General features: G+C 42.1%; 3 protein-coding genes across 4 annotated transcripts; 1 reads left to right on the forward strand and 2 right to left on the reverse strand.

Moving 5' to 3' along the window:
• The first annotated feature begins 2,000 nt into the window (after positions 1-2,000).
• Positions 2,001-10,038, forward strand: LOC4348528 (protein PHYTOCHROME-DEPENDENT LATE-FLOWERING). The gene is made up of 12 exons (XM_015758955.3): positions 2,001-2,192; positions 3,279-3,354; positions 3,434-3,498; positions 3,607-3,684; positions 4,674-4,754; positions 5,331-5,492; positions 5,846-5,944; positions 6,027-7,315; positions 7,581-7,804; positions 7,891-8,018; positions 8,114-8,152; positions 8,242-10,038. The coding sequence occupies exons 1-12, from the start codon at positions 2,070-2,072 to the stop codon at positions 9,694-9,696; spliced, it is 3,819 nt and encodes a 1,272-aa protein (XP_015614441.1). The 5' UTR covers positions 2,001-2,069; the 3' UTR covers positions 9,697-10,038.
• Positions 10,039-11,045: 1,007 nt separating this feature from the next.
• On the reverse strand, positions 11,046-13,872 carry LOC4348529 (putative F-box protein At3g52320). Of its 2 annotated transcripts, XR_010736975.1 has the most exons (3): positions 12,348-13,872; positions 12,177-12,255; positions 11,046-11,400 (listed from the first exon to the last, which is right to left on the reverse strand). XR_010736975.1 is itself a non-coding variant. In XM_015757444.3 (2 exons), the coding sequence occupies exon 1, from the start codon at positions 13,866-13,868 to the stop codon at positions 12,390-12,392; it is 1,479 nt and encodes a 492-aa protein (XP_015612930.1). In that variant the 5' UTR covers positions 13,869-13,872; the 3' UTR covers positions 11,983-12,255; positions 12,348-12,389. The 2 variants fall into 2 exon arrangements, 1 of the variants encoding a protein (XP_015612930.1); XM_015757444.3 differs by lacking the exon at positions 11,046-11,400 and having other exon boundaries at positions 11,983-12,255.
• Positions 13,873-14,565: 693 nt separating this feature from the next.
• On the reverse strand, positions 14,566-19,216 carry LOC4348530 (zinc finger CCCH domain-containing protein 62). Its single transcript, XM_026020613.2, has 10 exons — positions 18,814-19,216; positions 18,524-18,597; positions 17,921-18,035; positions 17,738-17,796; positions 17,394-17,445; positions 17,171-17,282; positions 16,974-17,072; positions 16,769-16,896; positions 16,085-16,186; positions 14,566-15,879 (listed from the first exon to the last, which is right to left on the reverse strand). The coding sequence occupies exons 1-10, from the start codon at positions 19,122-19,124 to the stop codon at positions 14,823-14,825; spliced, it is 2,109 nt and encodes a 702-aa protein (XP_025876398.1). The 5' UTR covers positions 19,125-19,216; the 3' UTR covers positions 14,566-14,822.
• Between the last annotated feature and the right edge of the window lie 1,169 nt (positions 19,217-20,385).

A 20,385-nucleotide genomic window follows, 5' to 3' on the forward strand; every position in this document is an offset into this window, starting at 1 on the left:
CGAATCTACCGTTGGGGCTAGTTGGGGGCTTGGGGCTTAAGCCCCAGCTCCATTCACATTAATGCCCAATGTATTTCTCTACTCCAGGGTTAGTTAATTAGGCAAATCTCATCAAAGAAGGGTATGAAGTAGAAAGGGCATGGATGCAGCGGGAGGATTGAGAAGATCCTGACGCCGTCTTGGGCATTGATATGTCCTCTAGTCAGCTAACAGTAGTTTGGGTCAGGTGAGAAAACACACGGCCGATGGCAACATACTAGAGCCTCGTAGATTTGTTACATTTTCACAGTGCAGTTTGTTTTCTTTCGTTTTAGGTACAAGTTTGATGTTTTGATTGGTGATAGACTGGTAGATATGTTTGTAGTAGTTTTTCATAAGCCCCACCTTAATTTTCATTAGATTCGCCACTGTTAATTACACCCCACTTACATCTCATTTACACATCACTTACACATGTAATTACTATATAATCTTGGGACTTACAATGTAAATACATGTTGACTATGTTTTTAGTGAAAAATATAACGCCATAAATATAGCTACTTCCATTCCAAAATACGGTACTGCAAAGAATATGTATCCCCTAACCCTTCACTAAGAGGAACAAAAAACCATAACTCCTGACCCCTCTTCCTCCTTTTAAGGGACTATTTGGTATGGCTCTATCTTCTATATCCCAGTTTCAAACTCCAATTTTAGTGAAAGCTAGCTTATATAGGAGGTGAAGATTGTTTCTAAAGTGTTTGGCTAACTTGGTCAGCTTCCAAAAGACCTGAAAGAGAAGATAGAGAGGAGATGGATAATCCTACCTTGTTTTTCTGTTTATTTAATGTACGATTAATAATTATTATTTTTCCTTAATAATTGGACGTGTCAATAGTTGTAAGGAGGAATTAATTCATACCATCCATCCCAAATCTAATGCCCAACTAGCCAAAGTGGACCCCACAATCCATAGGAGAATGTATGCCTCGTAGCAAATACTACGCTAGATATATTTGTCCCGCACATTACATAGTTCACGAAAACAAAGGAACATTAGGCATGCATACTACAAAATACTCCCTCCTTCCTAAATGTTTGACACCGTTAACTTTTTTAAACATATTTGACCGTTCGTCTTATTCAAAAACTTTTGTAATATGTGTAAAACTATATGTATACATAAAAATATATTTAACAATAAATCAAATGATAGAAAAAGAATTAACAATTACTTAAATTTTTTTGAATAAGACGAACAGTCAAACATTTTTAAAAAAGTCAACGGCATCAAATATTTTGGGATGGAGGTAGTATGTGCGATGGAATTTAAAGATGCATTAAGCTCTTCTATATAGCTACATGAAAAAAGTGGGTGCTTTCTTATGTCAATGAATTTGAACTGGTTAGTACTATCCACCATATATGAATGTATAAAACATGTCATGGTGTAATGCTAATGATATATATTGTCAACTAGTTGGTTTTTGACAATTATATTTTTCTAAAAAAAGCGATTAATTTACATTTATTAAAGCAAATGTACACAAAGCATTTTGAGATGGAATATACTAATAATCAAATGACATGTGTCGCATAAACCCTTGGACCATGTATCAGTGAGCGAGTAGTAGCGTAGGAGTACTGTGCATCTGCGCCGCAGAAAATCTCGATCGGAGGTTGGGTTGGGCCGCCTTTGGACACATCGGATCGATCGGTTCCAAACCAAAGTTCCACCGTGAACCACGTCCACGCACATCCCTTCCCAATTCCCATGGACCGGCCGCACCACACCACCCCCGTACACCGTACACCAATCCGACTCGTCCGCCCGCGTCGGGGCCCCACCTGTCAGTGACACGTCCCCCGCGCCCAAACCGCTCCTCTCTCTACATAGGTGACCCGTACACCGAGCTCATCACCTCTTCTCTCTCTCTCTCTCTCTCTCTCTCTCTCTAACTCCCCCGACGAGAGCTCGTCGTCGGCGGCGGCGGCGGTGGCGGAGAGACGCGTAGGGGGGGAACCCTCGGTGGCGGCGGCGGGCGGGGTGGGAGGACGTGAGGTGAGCCCCCTCGGGGCGCGCGGAGATGGGGATCTCGTTCAAGCTGTCCAAGGTGGGCGTCCGGGTCCACCCCGCCGCGCGGGTGGCCGCCCCGGCGCCGGCGGCGGTCGCGGCGGAGAAGGCGGCCGAGAAGGAGGCGAAGCGCGAGGTGAGGAGGAGGGTTTCTGGTTGCTTGCTCGGGTGGGTTTTGGTCGATACATGGTCGGTGGAGGCGTTGGGGCGCCGGCGATCTGGGGGCTTTTTGTGGGTGGAAGAGTTGGGGGGTAAACAAAATTTCGAAATTTGGTTGGTATCTCGTGGCGAATTTGCGCCCATTTGGGTTGTGTGTGATTGTTGTCGTCGTCGTCGCGGAAAGGTCGGGTTTTTCCGGCGATTTTTGACTCGAAACCTCGTGCTTTTGGTCCCGCGTAGAGGATTTTACACTCCAAATTGTGGTTTTTTTTCTCCTACCCTGAATGGATTGGTTTGAAAGTGAAATTACGCGTTAGAGATTGTATCTGGAGTGCTCTTTGGTTGCGAATTGGTTTAAATTTTTCTCGAGTTCAAAGCAGTTTGTGAGAAAAAAATCGAAATATTTTCGTGTTTCTTCGGAAGCATTTACACGGAAGCTTGATCTTTAGGGTTAATGGATTTAGAGGGCAATAGCATGTCAGTGATAAGGACTAAATAATCCTTCTTTTTTGTTTACTATTTTTCTGTTTCATCCTAGATCCTAACATTGTTGACCATGGATATTTATTGGACTTGTGGTTTATTATGTAGTTTGGGAGGATTTGGTCTTGAAAAAAATGCACAATTAAGCATGTTAAAATCCCTTCTCATTTGAATACAAATATGATTTCTTCCCAGTTTCCACATTGGTTAGTTGTCGTAGGATCATATAATCCATCTGGTATTCTGGTGGATACATCTAGACCTTTGAGGTTAATCATTTTAAGTAATGTGATGATGAAGGCTAAGTTCTAGGTGTGACACCAACACACTTACCGTTCCATTTTCACTGGGCAGTAGACAATTCAAAATTTGATCCCTGGTGTTTCCTTAGCTCAACTTGGCTTCCTAAAAATTAGGAAGGCCTCAGTTTGTGATATATCTTGTTTGTTTCGAATTTTGTCCGGCTGGAGATTATTTTTATGGTTTTTGTTTTGTTGCATAATTTTAGTATGCAACTTTCTTGCCTTAAGAATCATTTTTCCTATCTACCATGAAATGCTGACATGTGCTCTTTATGTAGGATGGTGTTGTTGAAAGAGCTAGTGATGCCAATGGCATCACGATTTCACCAGCATGCTCTAGGATAATTTTGCCAGGTATTGTCAATCAAAAATGTTTATCCAAAATCATTCTGTTTAGCTACATTTGATACTAAATGGTCAACATTGTGTGCAGAGCACGAGGTTTCCTTCACTTTCAGTCTGTATGATAGAGGCTATCTCATTGCAAAGTCAGCAGCGGTGTGTTCCCCAACTATAATTTTCTGTAGTGAATTATAAAATTACTATTTCATCATATGGAGGTTCAACAGAAATATGTTATTTTAATCTAAATTCCTTTTTATTCAGATGGATCCTTGCCAGCCATCAATACAGGATGGAAAAACACTTCATCCCTATGACAAGGCGTCTGAAAAATTGTTTTCTGTAAGTATGTTGTATTTCTTTTGTAGTTCTACATCTGGTAGCCTATGTCAGATGGTCTTTTCTATTTGATCAAGATTCTTTCAATGGTGGGTTATTGGATGGAACGCTTTGAGGTTGCATGTATGAGATGTCCATGAAATTTAACCATGTGATTTTCAATGTATACGATACATCAATTTGCCTGCATATTTACTGATTCACCAGCCTTCGCTGTCTTATTGTTACTGATGAAAGAGGAGAATAGATTAATATCATGAGTATTTGTACATAAATGGCGTGGGCAGAAACAATTTGAAAGACAATAACCTTTATTTAGTTTTCTTGATAATGCAACACTTTACTTTTCTATCTAATGCAGACATTAATCTAGTAATTGTTATCTTATCGCTTTTTCCAACGATACACCTATACTGTATGTGATCATGCATTTTCATTGAATAATGCATGACTGCTTTAAGCATGATTTTGTGCATAAGCTTTGAGTAGCTTCAACTTGCCAATCCAAGCTCTAGCTTAGAAGCTTGCCCAGGCTTGGACAAATTTCTTGTTGAGTTTATAATCGATGTCATTGAGTAAACTTGAAAGCTAAGTTTTATTCATCCATTTATACTGCTTCTTGGTTCAATACCATGTGTCTTTACAGTTATGGATTTCAGTAAATTAATCTATTCTTCTACCTTTCAAACCAGAATGTATTAATGTAAGAACAAATCACATATCCCAATATAAACTTGTGTTAGATGCTGTGATTATGGATTTTTACGAACTTTTATTTTAGCTGATTATCGTCATATTAATTGGCAATTTGTGTCAGTGTTTCTCAACAATGGGTTCGTGGACAAAATAACAGCAATGCTACTTGTTTTGTTCTAATGGATTGATCAATTTTCTCCTTTTTGCTTGCTAAAATCACTGGAAACAGTTATGCCATGTTGATCACGATTAATGCCAATACATTTTAATAAGCCGTTTTGCTTCATCACCTGCAGGCAATTGAATCTGGGAGACTGCCTGAAGATATACTTGATGAGATACCAAGCAAGTACTACAATGGATCAGTCATCTGTGAGGTTGGTTATTTTATCAGACTTGAGGCATGATATGTAATTAATGTATGTAAGGCAAAGGATTGTTGAAAAATCTTATCACAAGCCTTATACTGATTTATTTTGCTTTATGTTCTATATTCCCAGTTACAGCTAGTATATATTTTCCTATATGATAGAGATAATAAATTTTGTCTAGAAGATTGCATACCCTTTTCACAGGCCAATTTACCATAGAAGTTATGTATCTAATGGCAATTACTAAAACAACTATTCTGTAATAATTAAGTGGTCCTTATGCTACATAATGTCATTTGTTGTTCTTTTGCTCATATGACCAGTTTACATCTTAAACCATCCACCATTTGTTTCGGAAAACTCCAAACAACTTGGGGCTAGAACACAAGTAGTAATGCAGAAATTAAAACTAATTCCCACAAAACAAATCAAATCATATTCTGAAACCACATGAATCTTGTGCGCAAATGCTCAATATCTAAACTAACTGGTGCCCGGTTTCTTAAGATATGAGTGATTGTTGGTTTGCAATACTTGCTTTCTAATGTGCTCACTGACACAAAGAAGTGTTTTTCTTTCTAGATACGTGATTATCGAAAGCATGCTTCCAATCAAGCACCTGCACCATCTGCTGAGCTAGGACTACCTGTTGTGAATAAAGTGAGGCTGCAAATGACTTTTGAAAATGTTGTAAGGGACATTCCTCGGCTATCTGATGATTCCTGGAGTTACCGAGATTTCATGGTAAGTATATTGTTTCCTTTGTTTTATTCTGAAAATGGATTGACTTATGCTTGTGTTTTTCTTTTCTTTTAATATAAAATAACTATAAACCATGCATTTAATATAAAATATTTGAATCTCTGAACTGAAAACTGGGTATGTGAGCCCATGAGTTTTTTATGAAAGTTGGTACTGCCTAGTTACTTTTGTTCAAATTGATTCATCACCAACAACTTATGGCAATGGAACATGGCAAAATGGATGTAGAGTCAAGTACCCACGTAAAGTTATTCAAAAGAAGGATCTGGAATATAACTTAATCTAATCTGTTTATCTGAAACATATCTTTTATGGTGCCACGTTTATTTTTGTAGGAAGCTGAGGCACGGATTGTGAAAGTTCTACAACCAGCACTTTGTTTAGATCCTACTCCTAAGTTGGACCGACTTTGTCAGGATCCTGTTCCTCATAAGGTACAACGCTTAGAAACCAGAAATAACTGGTACTGGAGGTATAATACCTCTGTTCAAACTAAGTGTCTTACATATCTTGCAGCTGAACCTTGGTATTGGAAAAAAGAGAAGGCTAAGGCAGAATCCTGAAGTTGTTGTCACATCCAATAACATGTCTCATGGCAAAAAGGTGTGCATAGACAGGGTTTCTGAAAATATGAAATCAGATGAGATGGGTATTTCAGGTGGCAATGCTGTTCATCAAGGCCTTGATAACACTGCCATCCAAAATATGTCAGGTGGCTCTCAGACATTTAGACCAGCTAATTTTTCAATGCTGTCCCAAACCAGTATCCAGCAAACTGTCAATTATCCTGCTATTGGTAATGATCGTGGGGCAGGGACTCCTATGAACTATGCTGGAATCAATTCAAGCATTTCATCTCCACAAAACTTGATGGCTTACAATGAGACAACCAATGGCCTTTTATCTGTGAAGAGAGAAATGGCAGATGCCCCACTACAAGACCCTAAGAGAGTAAAAACAACGGTCAGTGTTGATGATATGCAGCAGCAGCAGCAAACAAGGCATCAGCCAGCTGGACTTGGTGGGCAGGAGATGCAGTGGAAGAATCAACAGCTGCAGCAATTAGATGTCAAGGGCATGCAGTATGCTGCTTCGGTTGGGCAGAGATATACTCATCCTCATGTGCAAGAACCAGCTTCCATTTATTCGAACCAGCTAGGTATGAGATATGGAGCTAAGCAAGAGCAGATGGATGGCATGGACAAGTCAAAAGACACCTTGCAAGCTATGGCACCTGAAAATTCTGTGCTGGATCAACAACAACCTCAGGCCCCACATTTGTCACAGCAAGCAGGCCCACGAAACATGCAACAGTGGCAGAATCCTCGTTTTTCAGGTGAGAAGGACTTGAAGAAAGAAGAAATGCTTCAGAGAAGGAAGATAGCTGCTACTTCTCGTGTCTCTTCTGTACCAATGGTTCAGTCTCCAGTCTCCTCAAAATCTGGGGAGATATCAAGCAGTTCAATGAGTGCCCAGTTTGGCGCTGCTGTGACATCTGCTGTAATGGGATCACAGAAAGACAAGTTCCCTGCAAATTCCAATCCTGCAGTAGTGGGCTATCCCCCTGTTGCTTCTAGCCCTAGTGATTCAATGCACCGGATGCAGCAGCCTTCAGTTGCTCCTTCAAAGAGAAAATCAAATTCTGTTCCCAAAACTCAACCGCCTGTGAGTGGTGTAGGGTCTCCAGCCAGTGTTTCAAACATGCATGCTGTACTGAATGCTAGCAGCCCATCAATTGGGACTGCACCTATGGGTGATCAAGCAATCCTTGAGAGATTTGTCAAAATTGATGCCATATCTCAAAGGTATAAAATAAAGATTTACAGCATCTGTTAACACAAGTTATTGGTTATTGTTGACCTTTTCTTTTGTTTTCGGTGTTTTATGTAGAAGTGTGCAGTCTATTTACTATTGCATAGAGCAGTTCATAGCTGAAACAGAAACTCGATTAATGATTATACAAGATCTAAAATCCTTTTATGTCCTTGCCGTTGAATTGTTATAATTTCTTTTGGTTATAGCATCATTTTACATTGCAGCTAAAGTTCATGATTGTCATGTTTTTCTCAGGTGCAAGCTGCACAGCAAGAAGAACAAAGTTGACAATATACCTCAGAGAAAACCGATTATCAATGCAAGCCAAGAGAAAGTTGCTACAGTTCTCTCCAATTGCTTTCATGCTGAAGATTTTAGAGATGAAATAAAACCTCTTTGTAACTCTATGTTGGGTGGAACAATGAATTCCTTTAAGACTAGAATACTAAACTTTGTGGTCAACAACCGCATGTACCAAGGTATGTTTTACTACAATAATATACAAAAAGTGTTACCGAAAAAGTGACGTGTTATATACCTCTAATTTGTCTGATCTGTACTGCAGGCCCTACAAAGCCATTCCGTATCATTTTCAAGGAGAAGCATGATGGAACAGTGGCGATGCAATATGGAGATCCAGAAGATTTTGACAATCAGAACTCATATGAGTGTACACTGATATTGCCCACCAAGGTATGCATCAATACAAGAACTGAACATTGTACCATACAGTTTTTTTTTCTATGCTATTTTTCTGTACCTAACTTTATGATTGCTTGTTTTGTCAGTACCACGCTGATCTGCTTGCGAAGCAACTTATTATCCGGGTAAGTTACAGATCCCTAACTATCTGATAAAAATAAATAACTAAGGCAACGGTCTGAATTTTTCAATCTTTTTAAACCCTTGACCCTAGATGGACCGAGAAGGCCATACCAAGGCAGACGATCAAGTTGCGCTTAGCACCCCTCCTGGTAACCTCAGTGCATTATCAGGAATTTTACCAGACAACACGGTAAATGATGTGAAACAAGAAGGTGGTATTAGCCATCAGCTAAATGCTGCAGCTCATGCAAATATGACACCTGGAACCCCTTTACAACAACACCCTGCCAATAGGATGCTTCCATCTGTGAATAACCAAGCGTTAATGCAGCAAGGATACATGCAGGGGGCAAACATGCCTCCGAGGAGTCAACAGCTTGACCAGAATTTGATTCAGCAGCAGCAACAGCAGCCGCCGCAGCTGCAGCAAAATGCACAAGCACAACTGCAGCAACCAGCATCTCTTCCTCTCAACCAGATGCAGAGACCTCAACTTCTACCAACGAACCCATTATCTCAGATGCTGGGGAATACTGGCTCCAATCTTCCGATGGCCTCAAGCCACATGGGTAACAAGGTCGCTCCTAATTCTGTGCAGCTTCAGATGATGCAGCAGCAGCAACAGTCGAGGAAAATGATGATGGGCCTCGGCTCGCCTGCCAACATGGGTAATATGGTTAACAATGTTGTTGGCCTCAACAATATTGGAAATGTTATGGGAATGGGCAATGTGCGGCCAATGTCGTCCCCAATGGGAAACATGTCAGGCTTAGGGAACAACCCCAATCAGATGAGCCTTGGAATGGTATCCAGTCTCTCTGCACCTGGGATTCGTCCAGGTATGACACATGCTGCTATTGCCAAGATGCGAATGGGGTTGATACAGCAGCAAAGAGCAGCAGGCATTTACCCCCAGACTAGCATGGTCGGAATGCCTGGGAGCAGTTCTCCGATTCTTCCTGGTTCTGCCAATTTGTCCATGATGAATCAGCTAAACAGAAGCAACATTAACCCTTTGCAGCGGGCCATGATGGGTCCACCAAAGATGCCAGGCAGTAATTACCCGTTGACTCCGCAACAGCAAATGCAACTCCAGCAACAGTTCCAACAGAACCCGCTGCAGCAGCAGCAACTGCAGCAACTCCAACAACAGCAGCAGCAACAACAACAACAGCAAATCCAGCAGCAGCAGCAGCAGCAACAGCAACAGCAGCAGCAGCAGCAGCAAATTCAGCAGCAGCAACAACAAATGGGCTCTCCGTTACAGCAGGCGGCACAGGTGGGCTCACCTGCTGGTTCGCAGCAGTCATTGGTGATGTCGCAGCATCAGCAAATAAGCCCACAGCAAATGGCCGCGATGAGTCCACAGCTGAGCTCAGGCACCATGCAGCAAGTGAATAACAATGTTATCAACCACGTAGCCACACCAGGCCCTCCTCCTAGCCCGCAGCTCAGCTCACAGACCCATGGGTCGGTCAACAGCATCGCAAACTCCCCAATGGAGCAGTTGCAAGGTGCCAATAAAGGAGGTCCAGGGAGCATGTAGTGACGGCAAATAATTGTTTCTGTGATGGACATACAAAATAATGCAAGGTATAAATATCGGCAGTGATCAGCACTTTTTCTTATTTGTTGTGGTAAATGATGTTAAAGTTAGGTGTCCTGTAAGTTATAGCCAATAGATGAAGATATTATGGAGGATCAGCCTTACGCAGGGATTTCTGATGTTGTAGATTTTAGATAATGAAATTAGTACCTTTAGGGGATTGGTACTGATGAAAGTTTTGTTCAATGGGACTACTTTCTTGTTTAAATTAATTATCAAGTTTGTGTAATAGCTATGTAACCGTGGTGCTTATTAATAAGTATCTTCATTTGATTGTGGAAATTTTGCCCTGCTTTTCTTGTAATAATCTGGTATAACACTGCGATTTTGTTGAGCTGTCTACATATTCTGTATTGGTATTACCACAGTTTTTGGTGGAAGAATAGACGGCTTGTTCATAGCAGTTCATGTGATGCCATAGAAGTATGTGTAATGTCATAGAAGTGTGCTGTGCTGTTCATGCAACATAGAATGCCCAAAAATGACAGTGTATCAATTATTTCCCAGGTGATGTTGGAAGCCTGAATTATGACATTTGAGTGTGAACATTAATGCTATTTCTTCTACATATTACATTCATGCTTTTACAATTATTGTGCATGTATGCATTAGACAAGATGTAATCCATAAATCCAAAAGTATTGGGATTCACAAAGCAGCTTCATTTGGAACTTGGAAGAAGATATTGCGTTCCGGAATAGTGAAGCCTTGGTCAGCACACCCGGAGAAAATTTAATGGAGTCAAAATAAGTGGATTACATATGAAGCAATTCATAGTGCATAACTCTTCTAGCTAAATTTACCCCTTCTTTTTCATGATTTGATCGTATAAATAAAATACAGTCCAAGACATACTCACATGGAGTTTTTGGAGCAGGGCATTATCACTTATATACTTTCATGAGATTTCTTATTCTACTATAAGTGAATGAAGCGATTACTTAAAATTAAATACTATTGGAGGACTGCAGGAGCTTATTCTAGATAAAATTCATGATTGTTTAATTCATCTATAATGGTAACTGCAGCTTGTCTTTGCTGATAACGATCTGTGATGCCATAAGAAAGCAGGCAGATTGGCAAATACGCACACATCAGGTTCTAGAGCTTTATCACATTTCAGTTCTTTATGAAATAAAAGTTCATTTTTGCAAACGATTTCCATTTTCAAACGAGCGTCCCATTCGATTTCCATGGAATCAAAATCATATATACGGACCAGATGCTCATAGTTGATTAAGAAAATAACTCCTATAAGGAGAGAGGAAACATATTCCCAAGACCTTTGATGAATTCAATCATTGTTGCGTCTGACCACTCTGATTTCCAATTCCCAATAATGGGATGTATGACAACTTTGCATGAAAGAGCCGAGTTAGGATCACCATGTTGAGCAAAATGTATCCATTTTAAAAACAAAATAGCACAAATCAATAAGATAGGCCATCTCACTAAGGAACCAAACTTGCATGTTCAAAGCTCTTACTTGAGGGAAGGGACGAAGGGTATCCCTTCAACATATGTCTAAGATGATTCTAAATAGGTGATGGACTTTCACTTGAAAGGGCAATCTTGGCTGTTTACCCTGTCCTTACTTATTGGGTTGTCAATCTTACGACTTGGTCCGAACAATCTTCATAAGCACTACAAGTTTCATTTTCAAAAAGAAAAGAATCAGAGGATTCTAACATATAAGAGCTCTTCTTTTCATGTTTAGTTAGAACAAGAGAATTGTCATAAAAATCAGGTAAGTTGCAGCAAGTTTTGCTAGGAAAATTCATCAATCTAATGCAGTTAACCAAAGCTCTATCCTCTACGTAGCTATTAAAATTTAGACAACATAATTAGTAGGACGGTTCAAAGTGTCATGTCAATATATATATATAACTGTTCTATCACATTGGTTTGTCTGAATTTTAGACAACTCCATGTCAAAATACAGCTTGCTTGCAATTGTATGCTTAGAATAAGGGCAACTCTGCAGCAAAGGGCTGTGCCTTTCATGATATTTGGAATGTTTTCCCTTAAGCTAGTTGAAGAGGTTCAGTTCTCAACTCCATGTCAAAATACAGCTTGCTTGCAATTGTATGCTTAGAATAAGGGCAGCTCTGCTTCCGTTCTCATTTTCCTGGTAAACATTTTCAATCCTCTACCATCCCATACAAGGGTCAAATACTCTAAAGCTCCTGCTTTTGGTAAAATAGAACTCACAATAACACTTCATAATGAATATGCCGAGCAAATTTATTTTTGGAGTACATAAAGACACAAGGTAGACAGTAGCAAATATAAAAAAAGTGCTATATCCTATAGCTTTTTATATCGGCAGATCACCACAGGTACACGGAAAACTCCATTTTATTGTAAGTCCAGGTCTACTACACATGTAAATGATGTTTGGAAGCTGTATGCAAACAAACCTAGTAATTATCAGACAAAATGTCCAAAGGCCAGCAAATACCATCAGAAGGAGCACCATGACAGCATTTGGCAAGCCACCTAGGAAATGATGAGTGTCAGTACTACGATTGGTTCTATATAGAAGGACAAACTCAATCTTGGTCGAATGCTCAAAATGACAGATGACGTACCTTCAAAGTTATATCATTCTGTAGGCCGACACCATTATTATGTTACATCTGGAAGAATGGATGAACAACAAGATTTTCTTTGAGCCTATGCAAGCAATTCATTGGCAGCTGACCATCAAACTGGAAAGAAGCCAACACATTGCCCTTCCTATCACAGTGTAAAATCCGATTCGAGCATCTGACCAGCACATCCCCCTCCACAGAAACAACCATCGCAGACCAGCCAAGATGCTCAAGATTACACTCCGGGAACTGCCTAATCTGCGCCATCGGCAATTCGATGCGGTGCTTGCATGCCCAAGTGCTCCTCTCATAGTCCTGCAGCACCCAAAGATCGATCCTCGTCGTACATTCAACCGCGGAGAAGACAAGGGTGCTATCCATCTCCAACAAAGACACCCAACCAGGTATCGCCGGGTGGCGCATCCACTGGAATGACTCGCTCGCTGTATCGAACACCATTATCTTGCAGCCTCCATCTCTGTGCCTCAGATACCAGTGCAGGTTGCCGCGCACCAGCACGGACCGATCGCCACGGGCATGCATCAGAAATTCCCTTGCCAATGGCTGCTCCACAGTCTCTGATCCCATTGTCATTGTGATGCACCTTGGTTCATCGGAGCCCAATGTGAGGATGTGGTAGACACACTCTTCTTCTCCATGGAATTCACCATACAGCACCCGGTACTCACCGGAGGGGTTGTGCGGGTAAAGCCCCAAGAAATCGGCATCGACGAGCTGCGGGATTTCGGCCCAGTGATTGGTGGCCGGGTTGCAGATGTAGAAGCGGCCGGAGGAGAGGAGCAGGAGGCCGTCGCAGGAGGCGATGACGGTGTAGCCGAGTGGCGGCCAGGTGTGGTCGACGACGGGGCGGAGCTGCGCGGCATGGAGGTCGATGGCGCCGACGCGGTCGCTGCCGCCGCGGCGGAAGTAGATGAGGGGGAGGTCCCGCTGGCGGTGGTGGTGGGCGCGGAGGAAGGCCGGGTCGGAGGTGAGGCGGCGCCAGGCGGTGCACACGGCGCGGCAGCGGAGGACGGACCTCGCCGGGAGGCGCACGAGGATCTCGCACAGGACCATCTCGTCGTCGAGGCCGCCGGTGAATCCCCGCGGCGTCCTCCTCACGTCCTCCTCCACCGACTCAGCCGGCGCGGAGTCGACCCTCTCCTCGCCCGCCTCCGCCACCCGCGACGCCCGCGCGAGCAATCCGTCGAACACCTTGAACCTCCTCTCCACCTCCATCACTATCTCCGCCTCCTTCCTCCGCCGCAGCAAGCCGATCGCCGGAAGAACGGCGTTCGCCCGCGCCTCCCTCAGCAAGTCGAGGAGCTCCCCGGATACGCCGCCCTCCGCCGCCGCGGCCTCCGCCCGGGCGAGGCGCGCGGCGGCGCCCTCGGCCTCCGCCTCTGAGGCCAGCACCGCCGCCGCCGCCGCCTCCACCTCCTCGGCGCTCGGCCTCCGCGGCAGCTCCCGGTACAGCCTCGTCAGCTCCTCCACCGCCGCCGCCGCCGGCGAGCTCCCCATCGCCGCGGAACGGAGGGAGTGAAGTATAATAAATAAATAAATAAATTTATAAAATAGTCGATGCGAAGTAGAAATGGTAAACGTTGGAGACTGATAAAGTGATAATTAATAATCAGATGAGATCCCGTCTTTTTCAGCCGTCCGATCTGGGATCAACGGTCGAGATTGGTGTTTCACATGAAAACATCGAATTCGCCTCATCATCTTATATTTTCTATTTGATCAAGATTGACAATTCGTGATCTAATAGTTGATATGAAATATTTTAAGTTTTTTTATGTGAGCTTTTCCTTCACGGCTGCCTAAGTGCAGATTAACATGTACACATGGGATTATGAGATGGTTAAAAGCAGTGGCGGATTTAGGATATTTCTGTGGGGTTAGCTGATCCCACAGCTTTTTAAAAAACACCCTATAAACCTTAATTTTTATGTATAAATTCAAAAAAATTAGAGAAATGACCCCACTTAAATATAAACCACTAGTAATTGATCCCACAGGTATTAAATCCTGGCTCCGCCACTGGTTAAAAGGTTGATTTCTGAAGAAACGAACCATTCTAGAAAATTGAGACCTAAGTCGATGAAGACAGCCAAAAGTTTCCCTTAACAAACACAGCGTTTATTAAAAAGGTTGTTCTCGTTCCAAATACTGCACTGCATAAAAGTGTTCGATCTCAGAATCCATTCATAAACCATGGCCAAGAAAGCAAGAAACCTTGCCTGGTATTCATGCTTCGGTATGCAAATTTGCAAATCATCACATGATTGTGCAAATAAATCAGCTGGATAGCTTATACAAGAGCGTGAGAAACCAAAAAAACGTGTAGCTTTCTGAAGCTTTACTTGCTACCTCAGGTTGACTCGCTTGTCCAACCAGATTACTCACCCAAAAGACATAGTTTTTCCCCTCTCAATTGTCAAGCATCGCATCAAAGTATTGCACTTAAGTTTACTACCTCAAATCATGCATAAATTTGCAGTTTTCCCCATACGGGCACCATCCCTGTTGTTGATAAATGAAGCATGGCTTCCATGGTCGAAACCTCTGGGGATTCTGGTTATGATTCTGCCTGTCATGGTACTGGTTTCCGTTCATTCCCTGGCGACCATGGTAATTCTGATGATGGTTCTGTTGGTGATGATACTGATCTTGAGACATTTGCCTGTGACCATAATAATTCTGATGATGGTTCTGTTGGTGATGATAACTCTGGTCCTCCCAATGGTAATCCTGGTTTCTTGACCTGAGAGGTTGATGCGTTTCGCGATCGACACGAGCCTGGTGATGACCAGAGCCATTGGAACCATGTTGGTATGTCTTTGCCTTCTGAGTGAAAGGCTGGAAGGCTGGTTTATCATGGTCTGTAGAGCCCCAATTGTTACTCTGACGATCCATGAAGCCTGTTCTTGAAGTACTTGTCCCGCCCTGCTGCCAAAACGCTTCATTCCTGTATTGATGATTAGGAGGTTGCTGCTGTGTGTAAGAGACTGCTTGCTGTGGAGTAGGAGTAGGAGTAGGTCTTGAAGATATCTCCTGCCGCCTCATGTTCTCTGATCCTCCATGTTGTCTGGATGGAGGAGCCTGGTGATTGGTAAAATCTTGTCTGGCAGCTGATGTTTGGGATACTGCAGCCCTTTGCTCTTGCGAAGGAGGAACCCGCGGAAGCGCTTGATTGTGGTGTTGATGTTTGGGATACTGCTGTGGGTATGCAGAACTTTGCTGTATAGGAGCAGGCTTGATTGATTTTGGCGGCTGCTGCTGCTGCTGCTGCTGTGTTGTTTCCACTTTTACGGCATGTTGGAGGGAAGGAGCCTGATGGTTAATGAGCTGCGTTGTGCTAGTTCTTGATGTTCCCTTTTGGAGAAGCACTTCGTTGTGTTGTTGAGGATGAGGGAACTGTGGCAGGTAATGGAGCAATTGCTCTGTGGGAGTTTGCTTTGATGATAAATGTTGCTGACTTGAGTTCCCAGATTCACCATGTTGGAGTGAAGGAATTATCTTCTCAGCTCTAGTACATGAAAGACACGCATTAGAGAAATGACAGCATAATTTTAGATGTAAAATAACAGAGAATTCCCTGCATGCATTTTCTTTCCTATGTAAATCTCATATTTAGATGGCAATGCACAACAGTAATCCTGACAAAAAATATACTACAATGAAGCAAAATCACACTTTTTCTAACATGAGAAAGTGATAGCATTCAGAAGTACCTTTTCTGAACAGTATTCGTAGTCACCGTATGTTGCGGAAAAACCGCTTGAGATGATTTTTTATTCATGTTGTCCTGTCCTTTGCTCTTGTTTTCCTTGTTCCTATTAATCATAACAACATTTTGAGAAGTCAAAAGTTTTCTTTTACAATGATATGAACTCTGATCACAAATTTAAGATGTAGTAGATAATTAAATAATGCTACTGACGAGAGGAAAAAATCATAGCATGTGCTACCATTCTGATTTAGTTAAGTTTCAGAGAAAGTGCTGTAGAAAATTAGGACACATGGCTGGGATCTCCAAAAAAAAGCAGTTAGATTTCTTGATCAGTCATATGTTTGATATATCCTAGCACCATGACCAACACATTGTAACTAGAAATCTAGAATCAGCTCAAACTTTCTAATTAGTCTACTGTCTACTTGCATCTTCCCAATCAGAATCTATTTCCAATGTTTAAACAATGGACTGGATGTAAACTTCATAAGCAGGATGAGATGATCTCAAAGTAGCAAATTTTCATGCTGGTTCTGAACAGAATATTTTCTCTCTTTTGGCCCTTAAATGATATGACCTGTTACCATAGTTTTTTGAACAGAAGAATTCATTGAGATGCATACACACCATGACAAAGGTTTATATTATAATCATCACTAACGCATGTCACAGTTAATAGGCTTACCTATTTAATCTCCTCATCCGTTCATTCTCTTTGTCCTTAATCCTGACTTCCCTTGTCTTACGTGCCACATACCCTCTTGCATGTTTTTCTTGGAGGGCTCTGTTTCTTTCCTCTTCATCAAGCCATGGCTGTGAGTGTAACAGAAATTAGCTTCAATAATTAAGTCCTGCTTTCCCTAAGACAAAATGAACCTTTAAGAACACACCTGTCTCATGGTCTTATCCTTGTAGAGATTTCTACCCTTTATGAGGAGTGGATGGAGGGGAGGCCATGGTTTGTACCCCCTACTCCATAAAATCTCAATCTGCATTTGCATATTTCTCTGTTGGTTTTAAGCGGTCTATGATGATTATTGTAGCTTAAGGCAAAAACTTATGCTGGTAAAAAGAAGTAAGAATTTACAGTGAACGTGTGCTGTTGCTTCTTAGTGCCATAGCTTTCTTTGATTATTCGACCTGCATTTGTCCTTTGACCACATAAATGACCCTTGACACCACGAGGAGCTCCTTTTTTCCTGCAGTGATAATCAACAGCCAAAGTAAAAAGGACATTATATATAAATATTGTGATTGGAGAATCATGCCCATCACTTCAGTAAATTAACACTCTGCCTAATATCCATTACCTTTTGTAAATATTTTGCTCAAAGACCACAACATCACCTTTGCATGAATCACCTATGATATTTAAGGGGTGCATAAGAAGGCAAAAAGTTAGAGCTTAAACAGTCCAAACTGTAGAAAGAAAAAAAAGGTATTGCAAATGAAAATGCCATTAAATTATGTATTCGAGAACTACAACTCTACCAGAAGACCAGAACTATACTTCAACGTGGGCGGTGTTATTTCAGACAACCTTAAGTGCATGAACTACGGACTATCCATTAACTGAAACAAGTTTAGAAAGCTTTCTAATTTTCTTGTCATTCATATCACTGTGAAACTATAGCATGAATGTTAGACTGATCACCTTGACAGTTCAAAACAAAACTTGACACTGGATACTTCACCTCTCCCATAGTTTTCACCCTGGTTTTGAAGCACAAGAAAGTGGTCAAACAAAAGCAGTTCATTTGCATTACAAAATATCAACAAAGTTGACAAGTAACATATAAAGAAGAAGGACAGATTACATAAAGGATATAGTTCATACTCAATTTGTCCTCTGATGCGAGTTAGGAGCACTTCCTTGTTGCCTGACAATCTTAGCTTGTGCATCCTCAAATATGCTTTGCATTCATAAACCTTTAGTTTCTCCAACTGGCCATCTGTGAATTGCAATAGCACATCACTCATATGATCAACAATAAGAATATGTGATGACCAGTAACAACATGGAAATTTACTATTTCGATAATGTACCCCATGAAACTGTAGCAATGCTAAGATACAGTTTCTGCAAACAATTTGTCTGCTTCGGCTTAAAATTACATTAAGAAATGAAGGTTTACCTGAAAGAGCTAAAACATGACGATTCTAAAATTGTACTACTGATCAAATTTCTTTGGAAGTAGTAGAAAGAATGAAACCAGTCGTGCACAACATACATTGTATCACATTACCCAGTTATCTCAAATTGCGTTACAAAACAAAACATTTTTTTTTTACTTTTGCTAAGTCGTTTTTTTTCCTCTCATGTCACACTCTTCACAAGATCACACTAGCAGGCAAAATTTCAGGCCCTCCCGGTTACCAGTTTGCATCACATTGTTGGAGATATCACAGTCACACAATGGCAATCGAAGAAAGAACTGACCATGCATCAGCTTGTCCACCATGGCTAGAAGATCCATCTCCTCCTTCCCCATCTTCGGCATCCGCGATCCTTTCCTGAAAATTGCGAAACTCGTACAAAAACCAAAACCTAAATCAACCCCTTTCGGGAAAAAAAAAAGCGAGATTCACGGAGGCGAAGAACCAACCCAAATTCGCAAACCAAATCCCGATTCCCAATTTGTGATCGCAGAAATTGGACAAAGCCCCCCAAGATCATTCATCAGTGTGGAAGGGGGGGGAAGAGAGGGGAGGTGGGCGCCCGAACCGAACCTGTCCTTGCGCGCGGAGGAGAGTGACATCCGGGCCATCCTGGACCGCAGCACGGCGTCCACCTCGAGGTCACCGTCGGCGGCGGGGTCGAAGGTGGGGTCGTCGTAGGAGCCCGCGTCGGGGTCGCAGATGCCGGCGAGGCTCGCGGCCTCGGGGTCGTCCTCCTCCGACCAGTCATATCCTTCCCCCTCCTCCTCCTCCTCGTCGTCGCTCTCCACCTCCTCCTCCGATCCCTCCTCCTCCTCCCCGTCGTCCTCCTCACGGGGCAGGGCGGCGCGGTGGTCGTCGTCGTCGGCGGCGGGGGCGGCCATGGATGGCGTGGCGGGTTCGGGGGTTCCTCCTCGGGTCGTCGACCGTTGGTCGCGGGATTCTTGGGATTGGTTTGAAGTTTTGAAAATTTGGTAGATTTTTGGCGTGTTGCGTGGTTGGGGATTTTTATAGGCGTCAGTCTGCTCTTTGCTGGGTCAGCTGAGAAGCGAGCCAAGCAGGGCTGCAGTGGCAGCTGCCCAGCACTACAAACAATTTTTTAGAGGTGATTTCACCATGGATGGATTACATATATTTTTTAGAGGTGATTTCACCAGTCAAAGATTTTCATTTACAACCATATATCTTTACCAACCGTCCCATAAAAAATAAATCTAGTATTGAATATGACATATCCTAGTATAACGAATCTAGACATATGTCATATACAGTCCTAGATTTATTTTTTTTAGACGGAGGGATAGTATCATATGCTAGACAAATGACCCGTCTTCATAGGAGAGAGAATATGCCATGGTCCTTTGTTAGAGTAACAGCAAGATGATTCGGGTAGATTTAAGGAGAGGAGTTGCAGTGGTTATTTTACTATAAGAAGGGCACGCTATAACACATCCATCAATTCACAGCATTGTGAGCAACTTTTAGCAAAGTACATTAACAAAACAAGAAGGATTTGTTCAGTTAATCATGAGAAGAGATCTGATAGGATTGGTTGCAATTTCACCTCTAACCCCGCCCCTCAATCTATTTGGTGGAGATACGAACCGAATAAGACCTAAGAGGTAATTAACCCTCTTCTCCTCCTAAACTAGCATGCATGACCTTGCTAGAGCCACAACTCATGCTATCATTTTGGTTGCACGGAAGCAGGCGACGAGAGTGAGCTACTCCCTCCGCTTCTATAATAATTGATGGATTAAGGTCAAACTTTCATAACTTTAACTATCAATAACTTTAAAAATATTTAGTTTAAAGGAACTATAACAACATATATATATATTTGTCTTTCAAAACACTATAATAAAATTAAACATACATTTATTTATTGTATATATTATAATAGAAAAATAAGGTCAAAGATATATTTTGTAGACCGTGTCATTATCCAAAACGTCAATTAAAATAAAACCAGAGGGAGTTGAGAGGAGGGCTCAGTCTGCATGCTGCTACTTGTTTTCCCTCATTGTTTAGGGAGCGCTGCAAGGAGATCAAGACTGAGTAGGCGATGTTGTGCTCGAGAAGATCACCGATGAGGGGAAGGCTGACCATCCGGTTGGCCAGTCTATTGGAGGGCAAATTTGAGCC

This window comes from Oryza sativa, chromosome 10 (genome assembly GCF_034140825.1).
Source record: "Oryza sativa Japonica Group chromosome 10, ASM3414082v1".
NCBI classification, from domain to species: domain Eukaryota; kingdom Viridiplantae; phylum Streptophyta; class Magnoliopsida; order Poales; family Poaceae; genus Oryza; species Oryza sativa.